Source organism: Medicago sativa, chromosome 2 (assembly GCF_051527215.1).
Source record: "Medicago sativa cultivar Bolivia chromosome 2, Bolivia_mono, whole genome shotgun sequence".
NCBI lineage: Eukaryota > Viridiplantae > Streptophyta > Magnoliopsida > Fabales > Fabaceae > Medicago > Medicago sativa.
The window spans coordinates 58884022-58902448 of NC_140750.1; the positions used below are offsets into that span (position 1 = coordinate 58884022).

The window sequence follows — 18427 nt, forward strand, 5'->3', positions numbered from 1 at the left end:
AAATTCACTTATTTGACATAAAATAGAAATATAATACATAATAAATGCAATAATTGTTAAATTGAGAATTTCTAACATATATAATATTTATTGTCATGTGATATGCATAACTCAAGGAGACTTATTTAATACATGAAGAATGGAGAAAATATTTAATACATGAATTAAAAGACATATATGTATTTTGTGCAAGATATGTTGGTGATTCATACATGTAGTTTATGATTGAAATACATTACTCCAAAGTCGTGTTTAGTTCATGAACATATGAGAGAAAATCAATTTTGTGTGAAATGTCTAATATTCAAAATTGTTTTCTCTTATATATTACACTTATTTTTTATTTAATTAAATTATATTAAAATTATTCTCCCTTAAAAAAATTAATGCATTCACCAAGGTTCGGTAATTTAATTTTTTATGATAATTTTTTTAAGGAAAGAATAATTCTAATATAATAATATTTTATTATAAAAATATAGATTGTACAACAAATTTAATAAACAAGATTATTAACTGAATAAATTTTACATGAAATTGCATAATATTATCAATTACATTTCAATAGTATTTTATAACAAATTTTTACACAATTATTAGTTTAATATGGTGTTGACCTTAACTATCAAGCAAAAAATCATCAGACATGTGCGGATGCACTTTTTTTTTCAACATTGTATAGTTTAAACTCGTCCAAAATTGCTTTTCAAGTAACTCATCTGAATGGTTGATAGACCATGGCCCCCTCACCGTATTATGTTTTGACATCAAACTTAAACCTCTAAAATTTAAGTGTCCAAATCGAAGATGCCAAAGCCATGAAGCATCATTCAACAAGATCATTCTATTTCTCTACAATCGTACCTTGGTGATGAGATTGTTTTTGCATATTTGGTGGAGACTTAAATATTTCATGTAAATATTATAACACTTTTCTAATAGTTGTCCTAGACTCAAAATTATGTTCTTCATATTTGGAACATAATAGACATTTGAAATAAATTGATGTCTTCCATCTTTCAAGCGAATTAAGATATTACCTTTTCCTTTCATATGAATCTAGAAACCATCGCCAAATGAGATGTTGCCTCTTACTTATCCATCAAACTCCACAAACATGCTCTTTTTTCCACACATATGATTGCTTGCACTAGTTTCAAGGTACCATGAATTTTCTTGAATGCCTTCATTACTTTCCCATGCTAGCTACAATGTTTCAAACTTCTCATCGTTTTCTTGCATGTAGTCAATCTCCTTTTGTACTCTATACTTGCAAAATCTACATTCTGAAGCGTAATGGCCAAACTTTTGACAATTATAGCATTGAGTTTGAGATTCGCGATGCCTTGAGTTTGAGTATGCTCTACCACGTCCTCTTGTTGAGGTTTCTCCTTTCTCATAACTTTTTTTCAGTGAAAATTAAACCATGTCCATCGTTGCCACGTCCAAATTGTCCTCGACCATGGCCTCGTACTAGGCCTCTTCCTTGAATTTGTTGACTTCTCTCATTTCTTTGACTTTCTGATTTCTCTTTTAGTTGCATCTTTGAGAGTTTCTCGGTGATCTCTTTCTTCTTCTTGTGCTTCTCCCTATAAGCTTGCAATGATCCTTGAAGTTGCGTTATTGGTATAGTCTCTAAATTTTTTTCCTCTGTTTTAAAATGAGTGTCGCTTTAGCCAAAAAAATTTGTTTCAAAATGAATGTCACTTTCGGTTTTCAATGCAATAATAACTTTTTCTTTTCAATTGTACCCTTCAATTAATACTATGTTACACTACTTCCAAAGTATTATTTTTTCTTTAATGAAAAACAAACCAATAGTTGATTAGGATAATTTGGTAAAATTGCTATGACATTTGACTACTTTATTCCATTCCTTAATCTGTGTGCAATTGGCTAAAGCGACACTCATTTTGAAACAGATGGAGTAAAAATGAGGGGGAGACCTTTGATAAAACACTAAGTACTACCTCCGTCCCTTATTATAGGACCCTTTTGAAAAAAATAATTGTCCCTTTTTATAAGACCCTTTTACAATTGTCAACTACATTAATGATTTCTTTACAAAATTACCCCTATTTACTCTACATATTTTTTTGAAAAGCAATAAATTCTTTTTTTCTTTGATAAAAGAACAACAATAAATTTTAACGTGGGAACTTTCATTCATGAGAAAAAAGAGTAGTCCAGTAACTCTCATTCATGCACTGTTCTTCATTCTTTGAAGTTGCCTTTATAAAGATAATTTTGTTTTACTCCTAATCTCTATACGTATATACTCCTGTTTCATGCTCCTTGTTCCTAAAAAAAATGGCCCAGAAATTTGCAAAATAATTCCTAAAAGTTTAAATTTTGGAGCCTTCAAAATTTAAACTTTAGAAGAAAAAAAAAAGTGATTTCGAATTTTAGTAAAAAAAAAGAAGGTGAATGTTCATTCAGGTTCCAAATTCTTGTGCCATGGCCTTTCTAATACTAGTCTACATTCAATCCAAACTTTTCGAATATTCATTCACGTTGATTTTATTTTTTCGGTACAATGATAACATAATTTGGTGCATTATTCAAGTACGAGTGGGCAATTAATACAGGAAAATAATGAGTTTTAATTTCAAATAATAGAAGGGTAAACATGGAAAAAAATATCATTTGTCAACAAATTTAATACAATAATCAACTTTCTTAATACCCGTGTTTTATCAGAAAGGTCCTTTAATAAGGGACGGAGGTAGTAGTAAATTTGATCTAAATCATGTTCTCTCAAAAAATATCTAATAAGAAAATAGAAGATCAAATTGAGGGGGAGCTTATTGATTAATCTACATCATAATCCTTTGGAAAATTGATACCACACGTTTTAAAAAAATTGACAAAAATGATTTATTAATTGTACAAGTGTATGTCGATGATATCATTTTTGGAGGCACAAATGAAAAAATGTGTGATAATTTTTCAAAACTCATGGAAAGTGAATTTGAGATGAGCATGATGGGAGAACTTAAATTCTTGTTCGGATTACAAATCAAACAACATAAAGAAGGTACATGGGTAATGAGCTGCAAGTTCTTGCTTATGAATTGGATGATCAACATTATTTTCTTGCTATGAGAAACATATTTGAATCACTCTCACCTAACACAATCGGTGTATCCGCACAATCAGTGCTTCTAAGCTTCAATGATCTCAAATGTTTTTATACTGGTGGATCATTATCGTCGTTGTTTTAGCTTGTTTCAATTTTATTTTCGTGTCCACCAAGAGTCTCATGGTGTCGATTTTGATATAGATACATTGAGCTCTCTTCAAATTGTTGAACCTTTTTTGAATGGAAGTGATCTCAATGCAAATTTGTATTCATTTTCATTGCTGCAAAACGTTTTCCAATTGTTGATGAAATGTCAAAGTTCCATGTAGCTAGTTGGAATGTTATCAGTAACAGCCACAACGATAAATAGCATGATGTTAATTTTAATTTGTTCAAAGACATGCATATGACATGTAATATACTTAGTAAACCATATAAGTCAGATTACTTATTTAAATATTTTTTTTTTATGAAATTAACTTTAAAAAAAACAAACCATATTAAATTTTTAAAAAGAGTCTTAAAAATAAGCCAACAACAGACTATAAATCAACCTTAGACCTTCAATTTTTCAATCATATCAAATTTATACTTTGCAAATCTTAACTCGATTGAGCCTATTTCCACCCTAATTACATGTAATATTAAAATGCCGTTAACCCTAACACAATAAACATAGATACATGTAATATTAAAATGCCATTAACCCTAACACAAATAAACATAGAATATTCCCGATTTAGATGGATATATAACATCCGTGATTTTTCTTTCAGGGTTTGTTAGATAAAATTAAGCTATATGTTATATGATAGCAAATAAACTAGTTTATAACTGAGGGTTGATAGCTAGAAACTTATAACTAAAAAATTAACTAATTGAAACTAAAGTATTTGATAAAATTAGATTTTGAAGTGAGTGATAAATATAAAATGATATAAAAGTATATGTAGGTTAGTTTTTATAAATTATATTTATAAACATTTTTAATTAATATTAAGGATTAAAAGTGGAAGAAAATATGTAATTATAAGCTTAAAAGCTAGATAAAATAACATTTAAAAAAGCTATAAGCTAATCAAAGAAGCTTGTTATATTTTTCAAAATAAGCATATATAAGTTAATTTAATAAGCTATAAGCTAGTTTTAAGCTTTTCCAAACATGCCTAAATCAAAAAATTACGCGGCTACTCGACCATCGTTATTAAGCCTTTACCTTACTTTCTTTTCCACTATCGACTGCTCCATCAACTCCGATTCCATTCCATGGATCAAATCACAACCGTACCGGAGCAAAGAGGCGCCGGCGGCAAACTTCGTAAACCACCGCCGAGAAAGCCACCGTCCACTCCTTACTCCCGTCCCTCTTCCAACCGCCGATGGATTTCAAAGCTTGTCGATCCTGCCTACCGCATCATCGCTGATGGAGCCACTCGTTTTCTTCCTTCCTTCTTCTCCACTCCCGATTCCGTTGAAGATCAAGGTTCGTTTCTCTTTTCAATTTTGCCGCGTTTTTTCTCAATTATGCAATTATGCATTTATGATAAAGTATGATAACTAATTTTGTTTTTGACAGTTTAACCTAATTATAGTGATTAGAAAAATGTAATTAGTGATTAGAAAATGTAATTAAACAATGTGAGTGGTTTAACTTCAGATTAATGACAAAATTAGTTAGCCTAACTGTTTATGTGAGTGAGAGTTGAGTACTATGAAGCACAGACTTAGACAACACGGACAATGATAATGATTTAAGAAATGATATAATTCAATGTAATCATATGTGTCCGTGTCGGACGATGTATCTGACACTGGGACACGCCTAATCCGGGGAGTATTTGTGCTTCATAGGCTAAGTAGCTATGGTTACTAGAAGCAGGTGCATCTACATGCCGTTCAACTAACATGAAGAATTAATTAATGTGGAATGGTATTATTTGAGCTTTCAAGTTCTAATTTATTAGTGGCAGTGTAGTTTGAACTCTGTGCCTTGTATTGTATGGAATGTACAATTATTTTATGGTTAAATGTACTTTTACCCCTGCCACTTTAACGAATTCGAGTTTACCCTCTATAATATCTTATGCCCCTTGCCAATTCGGCGAATTTTGGTTTACCCTTGCCACATCATTAGTTTTGTACAGTCAGATTTCATGAAGGTCTATAAGCAAAGAATCTTTAATTTACAAGGTTGAAATCTAATATTTGTTTTACAGTGTAAACCGGAATTTGCTCGAATGACGGGGGGCAAAAGTGCATTTAATCTATTATTTTATATAATTTTAATAAGAAAAGTACATGAAGGCTACTTGAAGGATTTGTAAAAATGGTATTTGATTTTAACTATAGATTTAATGGGATTTGAAGGCTTGGTAAAAATGGTATTTGGTGTCAAAGCGGAAACGCGGCGCGGCGCGGCCACCCCAAAAATTGACGCGGCGCGGTAAGCTGGCGCGACGCGGGCGCTATTACATGACGCGGACACTAAAACTAAATATTATATTATTAATTAAGGACTAAAAAAGTATGAAAAAAATATATTTAGTATTAATATAGATGAGAAAATTTTATTTTGCATTCACATTTAGACTTCATCTTGATCATATTAATTCCTAGATCTCTAGATAGTCTTCATCTTGATCATATTAATTCCTAGATCTCTAGATCTCTAATCAATCTTTCACTTCTTCCCTTTCTTCTTCATTTTGACTGTAAAAAAAAGGATGATTAACAGAGAACAGAGATGAGATTTTGTGGTTTCTGATGAGATTTTTTTGTTGACCCGCTTTTTGCCCGCGTTGATCCGCTTTTTGCCCGCGTTGACCCGCTTTTTGCCCGCGTTGACCCGCTATTGTTCCGCATTTGCCTAACGCGCGACTCGGTCGCGTTTTGACGCGCTAGGCTGTTTTCAGCCGCTCCACGCCGCGATCGCGCCGCGTTAGACCGCTATTGACAACAGAGGTTTTAACTATAGATTTAATGGGATAATTAAAATGTTTTTGATGTTGATCTTTCTATTGATTTCAACAAAAGGGTTGCATTTTGCTAATTAAAGCTAAATTGATGGGCAGACATAATGATAATCATATTAGCCAATGTGAACAAAATAGTCTTGGGTTTAACAGTTCTTTGTCCTTTGATTTTGAAAAGGGTGCAATGATAAGGTGACATGAAGTACGTGGCTTTCAATGCACCAACATCTTTTGTATTGAAGAAAACATTCAAGAAGTGATGATATATTAAAAGAGATAGTATTCTCATATTTCTCTGAAGCTACTTACTGCTCTATTTCCTGAGCGTTTCATCCTAAATTATGTCCATATTTGTATTTTATCACGCAGTCCGCGTAAAACTGTTTTTCTGCTTCTTGTGCTTTCAGTTTATACAGACAACAAGTCCTTTAATTGTGGAGTTAAACGTGTTACTTAGCCCATTATCAGTACTCATTATCTATATAATATACTTTACTGATTAATCTTGAAATCGGTCAGACACTCATATTCCCGATCATTTTATTGAATTGTGACAGATAAACAGGGAACTGGTGAACAGCACAATGAAGATATTCTTCTCAAAACCAATTTACATGTAAGTAATGTTTTTGCTTCTTCTGTATTCGTGTATAGTTTTAGTGCTTAGTATGCTGCTGTTGTAATTTCTAGCAGCATAGAATCAGACTATAATTACCCTATTTATGTTATTTAGAACGTTTAACACTGGTGGTGTTACTCAGGATTAATAACTATGCTATACAATATAAATTGCCTCTCTGCAAATTTGAGTAAAGTTATTCTTCTAAGCCGATACAAATTTAACTCTCGGCCTTATCCATCAATGTCATGTGACTAATTATAATTTATCTGATTTTCACATCATATGCTCTTGTGACGATCCCTTTCAGCCATGTTCCTCATTTTCTTTATCCTAAATTTTTCATTTGTTTGTTTGAATCTCTGCCTATTACAATGAATAACTTCTTTTTTTGTATATCTCACACTTTCTGTATTCACGTCTCAATTCTTGGTATTGAATTCGATTATCTTCCTATCACCAAATATGCTGATTTATTTACAGCTCCCGCCGTCTGAATTTTCTAAAATGGCAAGCACTGGTGGTGAAAGCAGTAAGCTAAACAGCAGTTTTGACTTTGTTCTGCCCAGGCGTGTTGAAAAAGGAGAGCAACATGAGAAAAACAGGCTTTCAGATATAGAGCAACTGGTGAAAGGGACAAAATTCACTAGGTAAATTAATTAACTTTATAATAACTAGTTTTTTCTCCACCTTGCTGAGTGACACATTTGCCAATTTTATTATTTAAGTTGGTATGTTGTAGATCAGATTATTCTTCCCTATGGCTTAGAGCTTACGCAAGGTTCTTGTAAATTGATATCCAAATTTTATTGAGATTAACCCAGTTTGTTATTCTTATGTTTCTTGCCAACGTTGGCTGCTTTGGGATGCATTCAAAAGTTTTTATCATTGTCTGTTTTCTTTTCTCCTCTTGTGGATATCCTAGAGCACAGAAAAGTCTCATTTGGATATTACCTGCATAGTTTATGATACTTTTTGTTAGTATGAGAGAGAGTGTTAAGTAATTAGTAGGTAGTTAATTAGGTTTAAGTAGATTATTAGTAAGTGGCCCTGTAGGATTAAATGATAAGAGGCCCATTAGAGTTAAATACTAGAATGTTCCCTTTATTTGTATATAAGAGGAATTCTTAGGGTTTTAGAGTAGGACGGAATAAGTTTTCTGTTTAGGGACAGAGTAGGATTCCTCTCTGAGTTATGTCGGAGCTTTGCTCTGGGAGTAGTTAGAGAAACTCTCTCTTCTACTATTTTACTATTTTCATTCGTATCAATAAAGCACCCTATTTTCCTTAATTACCATCTGTTTCATCTTCTTCCTTGGTTGTGTTACTATTAATTTGTTGGTAGGATCTTTTGGTTCCTATCACTTTTAAACATGCCTCTCTTATTCGGTGCTTGAGATATTTGGGCCATGCCTAGCTTGGCATTGGCTTAACAAAATAAAAGCTAATACTGAGCCTTTTAGTCCCAGTGATTTAAGTTCAAATTTGTGACTATTTTTTATTTTTTTATTGATATATGTGTCAAAACTTAATGTGTAGTTTGATAAAAATATAAAGGGTGTATATATTTGAACATTAGATATTAATTTTGAACATAACTCACAAACACTCATGCACCAGCACTCACACTCGTCCCTCTTGGCACATTTTACTATGAAGCCGAAATTCAAATTTCTTAAAGATTTTAATGAATCAAGCTGTGAGCAGGATCACTTGGCAAAGTTCCGTCCCTCGCTGAAGCTGTGTGCTCATGATGTTAGAAAACCTCTTAGCATTTACTATTTTCTTTACTGTATGTTTGAGTGGAGGGCTAGGGATAGAGGGCAGCAAGGGTTAGTATTTTAATCTCGGATTCTGTTAAAGTGTATAAAAATGAATGAAGGTCAATTGGAGGATTACACTTACATGTCAATCTTTCATTTTTTTCCATTTTAAAAAAAATCCAAACAGGAGAATATTTACTTAAAAATGAAACTATTTCCCTCCCTTCCTTTTGAAACTTCACCTCATGAAGAAAACCATTTTTTTGCTTTATGCGGACCATTTCTAAATATCTTTAATCTTCTTATGTAGAGATGAATTCAATCGCATAGTGGAGATTTTGAATTCAAGAGCAATCGATGTTTCGAATGCTGAACAAGGAAAGGGACATACAAATTTGACTTCTAGACAAGATGATGAGGGGGTTGTAGCAGCACAAAAGCTTCCTAAGGTTTTCAATGAACGAAAGCATGAAGAATCAAATGCAGCCATACAGGGTAGCTCAACACCTTGCATGTCAAAAGTGTGTGAGCATTGCATGTACTTGTTTGAACCATGCACATTTACAAATAGTTATGATAAACACTTTGCAAGTATGTGCTATCTTCTTAGGGCTGATAAACACTTTCATATTCTTTCACATCTCACATTTTCCCTCAGTTACTCACCATTGCCAAATCATAATGTTGCAAATTCAATCATTCATGAAGAGATTAAACATATAGAAGTTGATTGCTGCACTTGAGCAAGGATTCTCTTAAGTGTCATTTCTTTTGTTAATTTCTAAGGATCAGCTTATAGACATGTTGACTAAGTCCTATTGAGGTACTGAGATTGCATACATGGATTACAAGCTAGATGCATCTTACATAAAAGCTCTAGGTTGAGGAACAATTTTTACTTTAATTAATTACCATTTATACATTTTTTTTATCATTGTTCTGTCCTCTTATTAGAATTTCATTGTTACCAGCAATAGCATATGATAATTAATTTGTTTCAAAAAGTCAGGAATCACAGTATTATTTCCCCTTGTACTAACACACAATTCCGTGTAAATAGACAGTGAAATGTTCAGACTCAAATCTATCTTGTCTTAAGAAAGAAAGATGGAGTTTGACATTACCCGAAAGCCGTATTATATATTAGGATGCATTTGAATTGTAAAATGTTTCTTTACACAATTCAGTGTAAATAGACAGTGAAATGTTCAGATTCAAATCTGACTTATCTTAGTAGACAGTGAAATGTTCAGATTCAAGTCTGACTTATCTTAAGAAAGAAAGATTGATTTTGACAGTACCTGAAAGTCGTATTATATTAGGATGCATTTGAATTGTAAAATGTTTCTTTACACAATTCAGTGTAAATAGACAGTGAAATGTTCAGATTCAAATCTGACTTATCTTAGTAGACAGTGAAATGTTCAGATTCAAGTCTGACTTATCTTAAGAAAGATTGACTTTGACAGTACCTGAAAGTCGTATTATATTAGGATGCATTTGAATTGTAAAACATGTAGTCATTTAAGGTTAGTTTTGTTGTATAATAATCAAATTAACAACTCTACAGGGTCGGGATGAAACTGGCGCTTCACCAGTTGAGATTGCTAGAGCATATATGGGTTCCCGAGCATCTGAAGCAAGCCCCAGTTCTAAAAACATGATTCAAACTGTTGAAAGCACAATGCTCCTTAATGATAAAGCTGGAATAAAACCATATGATCCATCACCATCAAAAAAGTCACCAACATGCTGGCCAGGTGTTGTCGTGCAGGATGCTTACGCAACACCACAAAGTCAGGGAAGAAAATACGGATTTCTTAGTCATCCACGGACTCCTTATTCCAGAACTCTATTAACCAAGTCTAAGTCCCAGGTTTGTTTTTTTAGATATAGCATATCTTGTACTTCAATGCTCAAGCTGTATCTAAAATTGTTTTGTTTTTTGTTTTCTCTCTCTAGTTAATTAATACCCAGAGCAATTACAGCCACATTTCATCAACTCCTCTCCGTCAATCACATACAAGTCTGTATCTGAAGGTAGCTCTCACTGTTCTGTTATTGTGATTCTATTTGACTTATTGTATGCTGATTCCTTTAACGCCCCGTAAATTGCTGATACTGAAATTCGTATGTAACAGTCTTATTGGTCATTGCTTAGAATATAAGGTAAATTTGGTGGAATTTTGATCCTTTCACAATCTATGGTATTCCTATCTACCTTTTGCTTAGTTTTTTGACATCTGCTTATGTTAAGAGATTGTAGATAAATGATATCAACAGATTTTTATTTAAAAAATGACTGAGTTTAGAAGATTAATTTTTGGTTAGGAAGGATATCACATTGCAAAACATAACTTGCTACCAAACTTTTGATTGTATGAGCCAAATATCTAAAATTTCCTGCTTTGACTTTAGCATTTCGAGGTGTGTCGGGGGCGATGCAGTTTTAAATTAAAGGTTTTTACGATATATTCCAATAATGAAAATTGAAACTTTCATATCTCAAGTAAAGGGCATCTAAAACCTCAAAAATATGATCAAGAAAGTGGGATTTCCCGTGTTTTTTTCCTTATTCTGGCAAGTTTTGTCAATAATATTTAACCTTTTTAATCAACTTCATCTCAAGTTTTGGTCATTATGTTCATTTGAGATTTTATTATTTAACTAGTATTTGAATTTGGTTTATTCCCTTAGTTTCAATATTTTATTTAATTCTTTAAAATGGTTGATTACTTTTTCCCCTGCTGGTAGTTGATTACTAACATAATTGTAATAATCAGGACAAATCTGAAGTTGGTGCATCGGAAAGTGGATATGGGTCTATTGGACCTATTCGTCGAACTAGGCATAAGTTTGGTGTACAATCGACTTCACGAAGACCAGCATATTCATCTATGAACTCTTCACAGAGAGAACATTCTGGTTTTATTGAATGTTCAACTCCTACTGTTGCAACAAGCATGGATTTGGGTGGGATGAGCAGCACTCGTAAGCCAGTGGGCTTTGAGCGTAGTGTTCCAACAGTACACATGCATACTAGTTTGATGGCTAAGAAGATATTGGAGCATATTGATAGAAACATTCCCACTCCTAAGGAGAAATCTGCTGAGCTGAAGCTAGCAACTAACTGGAAGAATGCCGAGTCTTCGGATAATACAAGTACCTCAAACGTAGATAATGGCATTGTTAAACTAAAAGATGTTGGCCCTTCTAAATATGACGAGTTTGGTGGAATGATTTCTACTCTAAGAAATGAAGATGAAGGGAGCCACAATGCTGATATTCAACCTAGGGAGAGTACTGATAAATCCATTAACATCACAAAAGAAGGGACTTTGGCATCTGACCTGAATGTTCACAGAAGCATCCCCAGACTCACTAATGATGCAAAGACTACACAAAATTTTGGTAGTTCTCAAATGTTTCCATTGAAGTCTACTGACAAGGTACTCTATTTTATGGCCAATAAAGTTTTTACATGTAGGTCTGTCCAAAATTTGTGTCGCAAGGCAGTAGCCGAAAAAAATTGTTAGTCTGGAAAGAAAAAAATGATTTCATATTTTAAGCACCCTGTGGTACCATAATAAAGCAAAATTGGATAGTTTAGATAACCAATGGTAGAAGAAGAAATTAAGTTGTAACAACCTGGCCTACATGGAGAGAATCACAAGATGGTGGGAGAGGTAGTTGGAAGGCTTCCAGAAATATTTGTTTTGGGGCTGGGCTTGACAGACCCTCCATTAAAAGAATATATATTACATAGATCAGTTTGTAACAATGAATTTTACAGGGACTAAGACGAAGACGAGAAACCAGATAAATAAGGGATAAAAACCTATCTAAATTGTGTTTTTTTTTTTTTAATATATATTTTAATACTATAACAATACATATATTTTTGGCCTGCTATGTATTTCATGAACGTAATGTTTTTGATGTACTGACTGTGCAGGATGTTTTGATGACTCTCCCGAGTGTTGGTCAGTATCCTTCTTTAGTAAATCAAGAAAAGAAGACTGTCGCTAATAATGCCGCCAATAAACCAGTTTTAGCTCCTATTTCCATCAAGAAGCCTGAATCAAAATGGACCTTAGCATCTGATAACAGCTCGGGATTTACTTTCCCTGTTACAGCGACCTCTTCTGTATTCTCTGAACCGCCAACACCATCCATCATGCCGTTATTATTCTCAACTGGTAATCAGCAACAATTAGAAGAAACATCTACTCAATTGTCATACAGTTTTGGTGTTAAAAATTCGAATCCAGCAGTAGTATTTTCATTCCCTTCCTCAAGCAATACAGTCGATAATGATGCAGGAGTCATAAAGTATAACTTTGGTTCAACCGATAAGGCAAGGCTGTCGTTTTCATTTGGAAAAACTGCTGTCAACTGTTGAATAAAACGAACACATGAGGTTCCAAAAAATTGTCCGAGCTAATTTTTTTTCCACTCATTAACAGGCTACAACTAGATTTTGTACTTCAGCTTTTCCTTTGTTTTAAGAAAATGGAGTCGTTTTGGAGCAGAAAACGTGGTGTTTATGTTTCTTATCCCACTCGTGTATTTTCTTTCTACAATGCATCTCGTTGGAAAATATTTTGGTTATATGATAAGATCTTTTCTTTTGAGAAGATTTTTGTCATAGGACATACAATCTTGATTCATATCAAGACCTTGGCATTTTTTTCTTCTTCTACACAAGTACATTTTTCTTTCTTTCGTATTGCTTATACCCGAATATATACTTTATGACAAGCTATCCATCTAGGTCATGGAGTAATATACTTCTTTGATATCACTACAAGAATTCCAAGGATTTGCATGGGTCAATTTCCCATGCAAAGACCAAAAAAGTCCACACAGACATTTGCGGCGGACGAACGTCCCATATTGAGGTGCAGCCGAGGAGGTTGTGAAAGGTATTGCGATTGCTTCTCATATTGAGGTGGAAAGTTATAGTACATTGGTGCTGGTTGTCGCATAAGTCGTGACTTTAACAAATTTTCCAGCCTCTGAAACTTTGCATAATTTTCTCTTCAATTTTGTTTCCTTTGTTGGTCCATTGTTCGCTTATATCAAGCCATTTCATCAGCATCTTTTCAACTTTTCTTCCATTTTTTCTTCCATCTTTGTAACAAATTTGGTCATTTTAGTTGGTAAAAGTGTATGTTGTTAACCTTTTAAATATATTTTGTTACAAAAGAGCTGACGTGCTGATATTAACACTGTGTGATTGGAATGATGTGCTTAACCAATCCTACATGTATATCCATCAAACCCTATGACTTGTCTACATGAAGAGGAATATGTGCCGAGAATTTAATTTGTTACTGGACTTTCAAATGATTTATGTGTCTTGATGGATGTAGACAGAGTTTCAGAACATACATGTAGATCAGTTAGAGTTTCATGTTTGTACATATAGGATAGGATGAGATGAACACTATAATTCATGCTACATAGTTTAAAATAACAAACACGTAAGTTTTGTATAACAAATGTGTTTAAAAAGTTAACCAAGTTGATGATGGAGTTAGAGATTAGGCGAGGTATCGGTTGATGTTTCTTAAATGTGATTCTCTTTTTTTTATGTGATTGACACTAAGGAAGAAACTTGTCTGTCAATTGTGGGTTTTTTAACTGTTGTTACAGTAGAATATTAAGTACGATTATTTTTGGGTTTTTGCTATTGGACTAAGAAATGCATATAAATTAAGATAAATGCAAAATGATAAAGCGATAAAATAGTGTAAAATAACTTATGTTTGATTGATTATATGTCGTATACATTGTACAAAATTAGTATTTATACGCAAAACTATTCCTACTATCCAAAATGACATGCCCTACGATCTCTAGCTATATTCGACTTTTTTTGTGGGTAGTTTATGATTTTTCCCTGGTTGAAGAGTTTGTGGCTCCCACTTTACAACATGATATGTTGACAATGTCCAAAGTGTGCAGTCCTTCCTCAAAATAGTGTATGTTTGTGTTTTGTTAAATTGTTTCAGGTTACCCAATTGCAAAACAAAGGGAGATATACAAGATGTGGGAGTTTCATTGAACCGACTTTGTAAAAAGGATATTGTTTGTCATCACCAAAAAGGGGGAGACTGTGAAGAAGATTTCCTTCTTAATTAGACTTGACTGAGTTTTGATGATAACATCACATCACAAAAAGAAGAAAACTTATGGAGACTCAAGTTGAAAGATGAAGAAAATGAAGATAAAGACTTAGGCTTCACAAATATAAATTTTGTAACTATGGTCTTGCCTTTTGATTTATCATTCTTAACATTTAATATAACTTAGAATGCTCAGTATCCATGTTTGAACTCTTCACAAATATTATCCAAGTTAAAATAGCTTTAGAACTTCAGAAAAATTGGTTTTTGCAATGGTGTAATTGATTACCACATTCAGTTTTCAAATAAAAAATTGCAGCGCTTTGTTTGTTAATCGATTACATATGTGTAATCGATTACCACAGTTCAATATTAATTTTTCTTAACGTTGCAAAAGTGTGTAATTGATTACCATATGATATATATGTATCCGATTGCCACAAGTCAAAATTCATTTTTTTCATGTATCAGCATGTTTCAAACGCTTTCCTTTTCATCTTAAACCCTTTTGGAAATAATGTATTGCTTCATGAACAATGTTTTCAGCCTCTATAAATTGACACAACAACTTTCATAATCTCAATTGTCATTTTCAAAATCACTTAAATTCTAAAACTTTCACTCTTTTGTTTGGAAAACTGTCCATATTTTAACATCCATAAAAAGTTATCTGAGCACTAATTATTATTGTGTTAGAGTGATATTGATCAAGATAACAACCACACATTTTATTCTTCATTACTTTTGTGTAAAGTTTTGTTGGTGGGAGAATTGTTATAAAGAAAGTGAGGTGCTATCTTGCTTTTGTATAGAAAGATTGTTAGGGGGCCTTTGGGTTAAGGTTGCTTGTAATATAGATTCTATCACAATGAATTCTTTCACGGTGTGCGGAGGGAGGGGATGCACCCTTATATTAGAAGGGGAACCACTATAATATCTTGTGTTCTTTTCTCTTCCCTACATTCTTTATTTTTCCTGCACTTCCTTCATATCTTCAACACAACTTTCCGAAAAAATAATAAGAACCCTAATCTCTTGAAAAATATTAGAAAAAGTCATAAAACCTAACTCTCTCTCTCCTTCTCTCTCTCTCCTTCTCTCTCTCTCTCTCTCTCTCTCTCTCTCTCTCTCAGGTTTCACTCTGAACTTACAATTGGTATCAGATCAAGAGTTAAGGTAACTTGCTCCTTTTGATCCGGGATCACGGCTTCCGCAAAACCATTTTTAGGAGAAGGTTCCAATATGAACCGTCCACCAAGTTTCACCAGTGAACATTATGATTTCTGGAAAATTCCCATGCAAATGTTCCTTGAAGCACATGGTTCAGAAATCTAGAATGCGGTCAAGAATGGTCCTCACATACCCGTTACCGTTGTCAATGGTGCAAGTGCACTAAAACCAGAAACTTTTTGAGTTACATAAGGATGGATACGTTGTCAATGTCGATGTCAAGAGGTACTGCGATATGATAAGCTTTGTGCTTTATTCAACACAAAGTAAGCCAGATAGTATGTTTAATGTTTGTATTTCAGCTAGATACCAAGCATGTCCCAAGGAATCCTACTTAAAATTTGTGAAAAGAATTTTGGGATACTTAAGTGGAACTACAAACTTTTTCTTAGTGCTTGTTGTTTAGTTGGGTTCTCTAATTACGACTTTGCTGGGTGCAAATCGGATAGGAAGATCATTAGCGGTACATGTCATTTGTTTGGAAATTGTTTAGTCTCGTGGCATAGCAAAAAACAACATAGCGTTGTTCTTTCTACCGCGAAGGCTCAAAATGTTGCAGCCAGGAGTTTTGTGCTCAAATTTTATGGCTTAAAAAATAACTTATTGACTTTGATTTAAAACTTGGTTGCATTCCAATCAAGTGTATTAACACTAGTGCAATTAATCTTACTAAAAATCCGATTTTTCACTCATGCACCAAACATATTGAAATTAGGCATCACTTCCCTAGAGATCATGTAAAAAAGAATGATGTAATTTTCGAGTACATTGACACAAAGTGCCAACTTGCAGATATTTTCACTAAACCACTTCCATCTGATTCTTTTCTCAAGATCCGTAGAGAATTAGTTATCTTAGATATATCTTTCTTTAAATAAACAAGCACATCATATTATTTATATTTGTTCCACTAACCTTTGTTTGTTTTGGAGTTTGGTTAAAGTGCCTTAGATGGTATGAATTCCTTCTTATTGATTATGGGTTTGGTAACTAGTTATCTCAATGAATTTTTCTTCCTAACATGATAAGTTGATAGTTGTTTCTAGTTCATTGATCCTTTGCATTCCTTAATTACGATTTGATGCATAGGTTTTTGTGTTTACTGGTCTTGTTGCATGCCTTCTTATATCCATGTGCTTCTTATTGCATGCTTGCTTGTATCCAATTGCAGTTGTGTACTTGTATTTTGTCTAGACTTGTTACCTCTTCACTTTTTATGTTGTACATTGTTGCTTCTTTTTATGTGTTATATCTCCCTTTTTTATGATATCAAAGGGGGATATCTAGTAAGTGTTTATGCTTTAGAAATGTGTCTAAGTTTAAGTGGGAGTCAAAGCTACTTCAAAATCCAAAAACTTTCTATGTTGACATCATAAAAAATGGGAGAATGTAGTTTCTCCTTTGTTCAATTAGAATGATCTTTAGATAGTTTTGATTGATGTCTTATTATTTAGGATAGTTTCTGTAAAGCATATTACCCTAGATCCCTTGTCGTTGAGATATTTTTAATAACCCAATTATGTATAAAAACTTAGTTGAAAATGTTGGAACAACTTTTGTGAAAATAATTTTCTAATTTTATCTGGTTGATTCGAATCAAACCCTTGTTGAGTATAGGTTGAATCGAATCATTTTTATCTAAAAATGTCTCTGTATTACTTATTTGAATCATTTGATGTTGAAAGGAAAATGGATCGAATTAAGTTGATTTGAATCATTCTTAGTAAAGAGATTAGTGTTATGATTTGAATCAAATTAATGATTATTCGAATCAATATTCATTTGGGGATCAATGATTAGAATCACAGTTCTTGTGTTTCGAATCAATCTTCATAGAAATCGAAAATTCAAATGTCTCTTTAGTACATCAATGATTTATAATATCATTAATCCTTCCAAAAGTTAAATATCTCTTAAGTATATCAATGAATTATGTTTCACCCTTTAGCGCACTCAGTTGATCACTCCACCATAATAGTGGAAGATCGTAGAGATTTTTCCACGAAGGTGTACCCCATAATGAGGACGATTGGAGAAATCTCTATAAATCTTCTCTTTTCTTCTCCTTTCTTTTTATTTCTTGCAATTTACAGTTTGATATATGTGATTATTGATGAGACTAATTATATATGCGATGTGATTGAATAATTTTGAAACTTGATTTTCAAACAATTGTTTGTATACATATTTGACTTTTCAATCACTTCACATAATTTGCTCCAAAAAAAAAAAAATCATTTCACATAATTGATATTATCCTTTCAATAGATTCATCATATATCAAATCCTATTGTTTCTTGTGATAGAATTTGTTTCCATAAGCTTATGTTTGGTTTGAGATTGAAATAGATTTGTAACTAAACTTGTGTATTAAGTTTGTTTGAATAATAATAATTCAACCATGAATTAAGTTTGTTTGAATAATAATAATTCAACCATGAATTCTTTGTTCAAAGTTGAATTATCTTATTATCATTGTTTGCTTTGTTATCCATTGTAGCAATTGCATTATTTTTGAGAAAATTTTAAAGAGCGGATCTATTCCCCCCACCCTCCTTCTAGATTGAATTTTACTCGTCATATCAACCAACAATTACGTCGTTTAAAATAATTTCTAACATCCTTTTAAAC

At 32.9% G+C, this 18427-nt stretch overlaps 1 protein-coding gene across 1 annotated transcript; it reads left to right on the forward strand.

Annotated features, from left to right (window-relative positions):
• The first annotated feature begins 4313 nt into the window (after positions 1 to 4313).
• On the forward strand, positions 4314 to 13065 carry LOC146949326 (nuclear pore complex protein NUP1-like). Its single transcript, XM_085745384.1, has 8 exons — positions 4314 to 4565; positions 6612 to 6670; positions 7157 to 7323; positions 8746 to 8956; positions 10006 to 10311; positions 10398 to 10475; positions 11219 to 11884; positions 12391 to 13065. The coding sequence occupies exons 1-8, from the start codon at positions 4349 to 4351 to the stop codon at positions 12835 to 12837; spliced, it is 2151 nt and encodes a 716-aa protein (XP_085601510.1). The 5' UTR covers positions 4314 to 4348; the 3' UTR covers positions 12838 to 13065.
• The last annotated feature ends 5362 nt before the right edge of the window (positions 13066 to 18427 follow it).

What these genes read in the sequence shown, in the direction of transcription:
- LOC146949326 (XM_085745384.1), top strand. Translation starts at nt 4,349, where the DNA reads ATGGATCAAATCACAACCGTACCGGAGCAAAGAGGCGCCGGCGGCAAA. An exon ending in CGATTCCGTTGAAGATCAAG is followed by an intron (nt 4,566 to 6,611) that starts GTTCGTTTCTCT and finishes GAATTGTGACAG; the next exon opens with ATAAACAGGGAACTGGTGAA. An exon ending in TTCTCAAAACCAATTTACAT is followed by an intron (nt 6,671 to 7,156) that starts GTAAGTAATGTT and finishes ATTTATTTACAG; the next exon opens with CTCCCGCCGTCTGAATTTTC.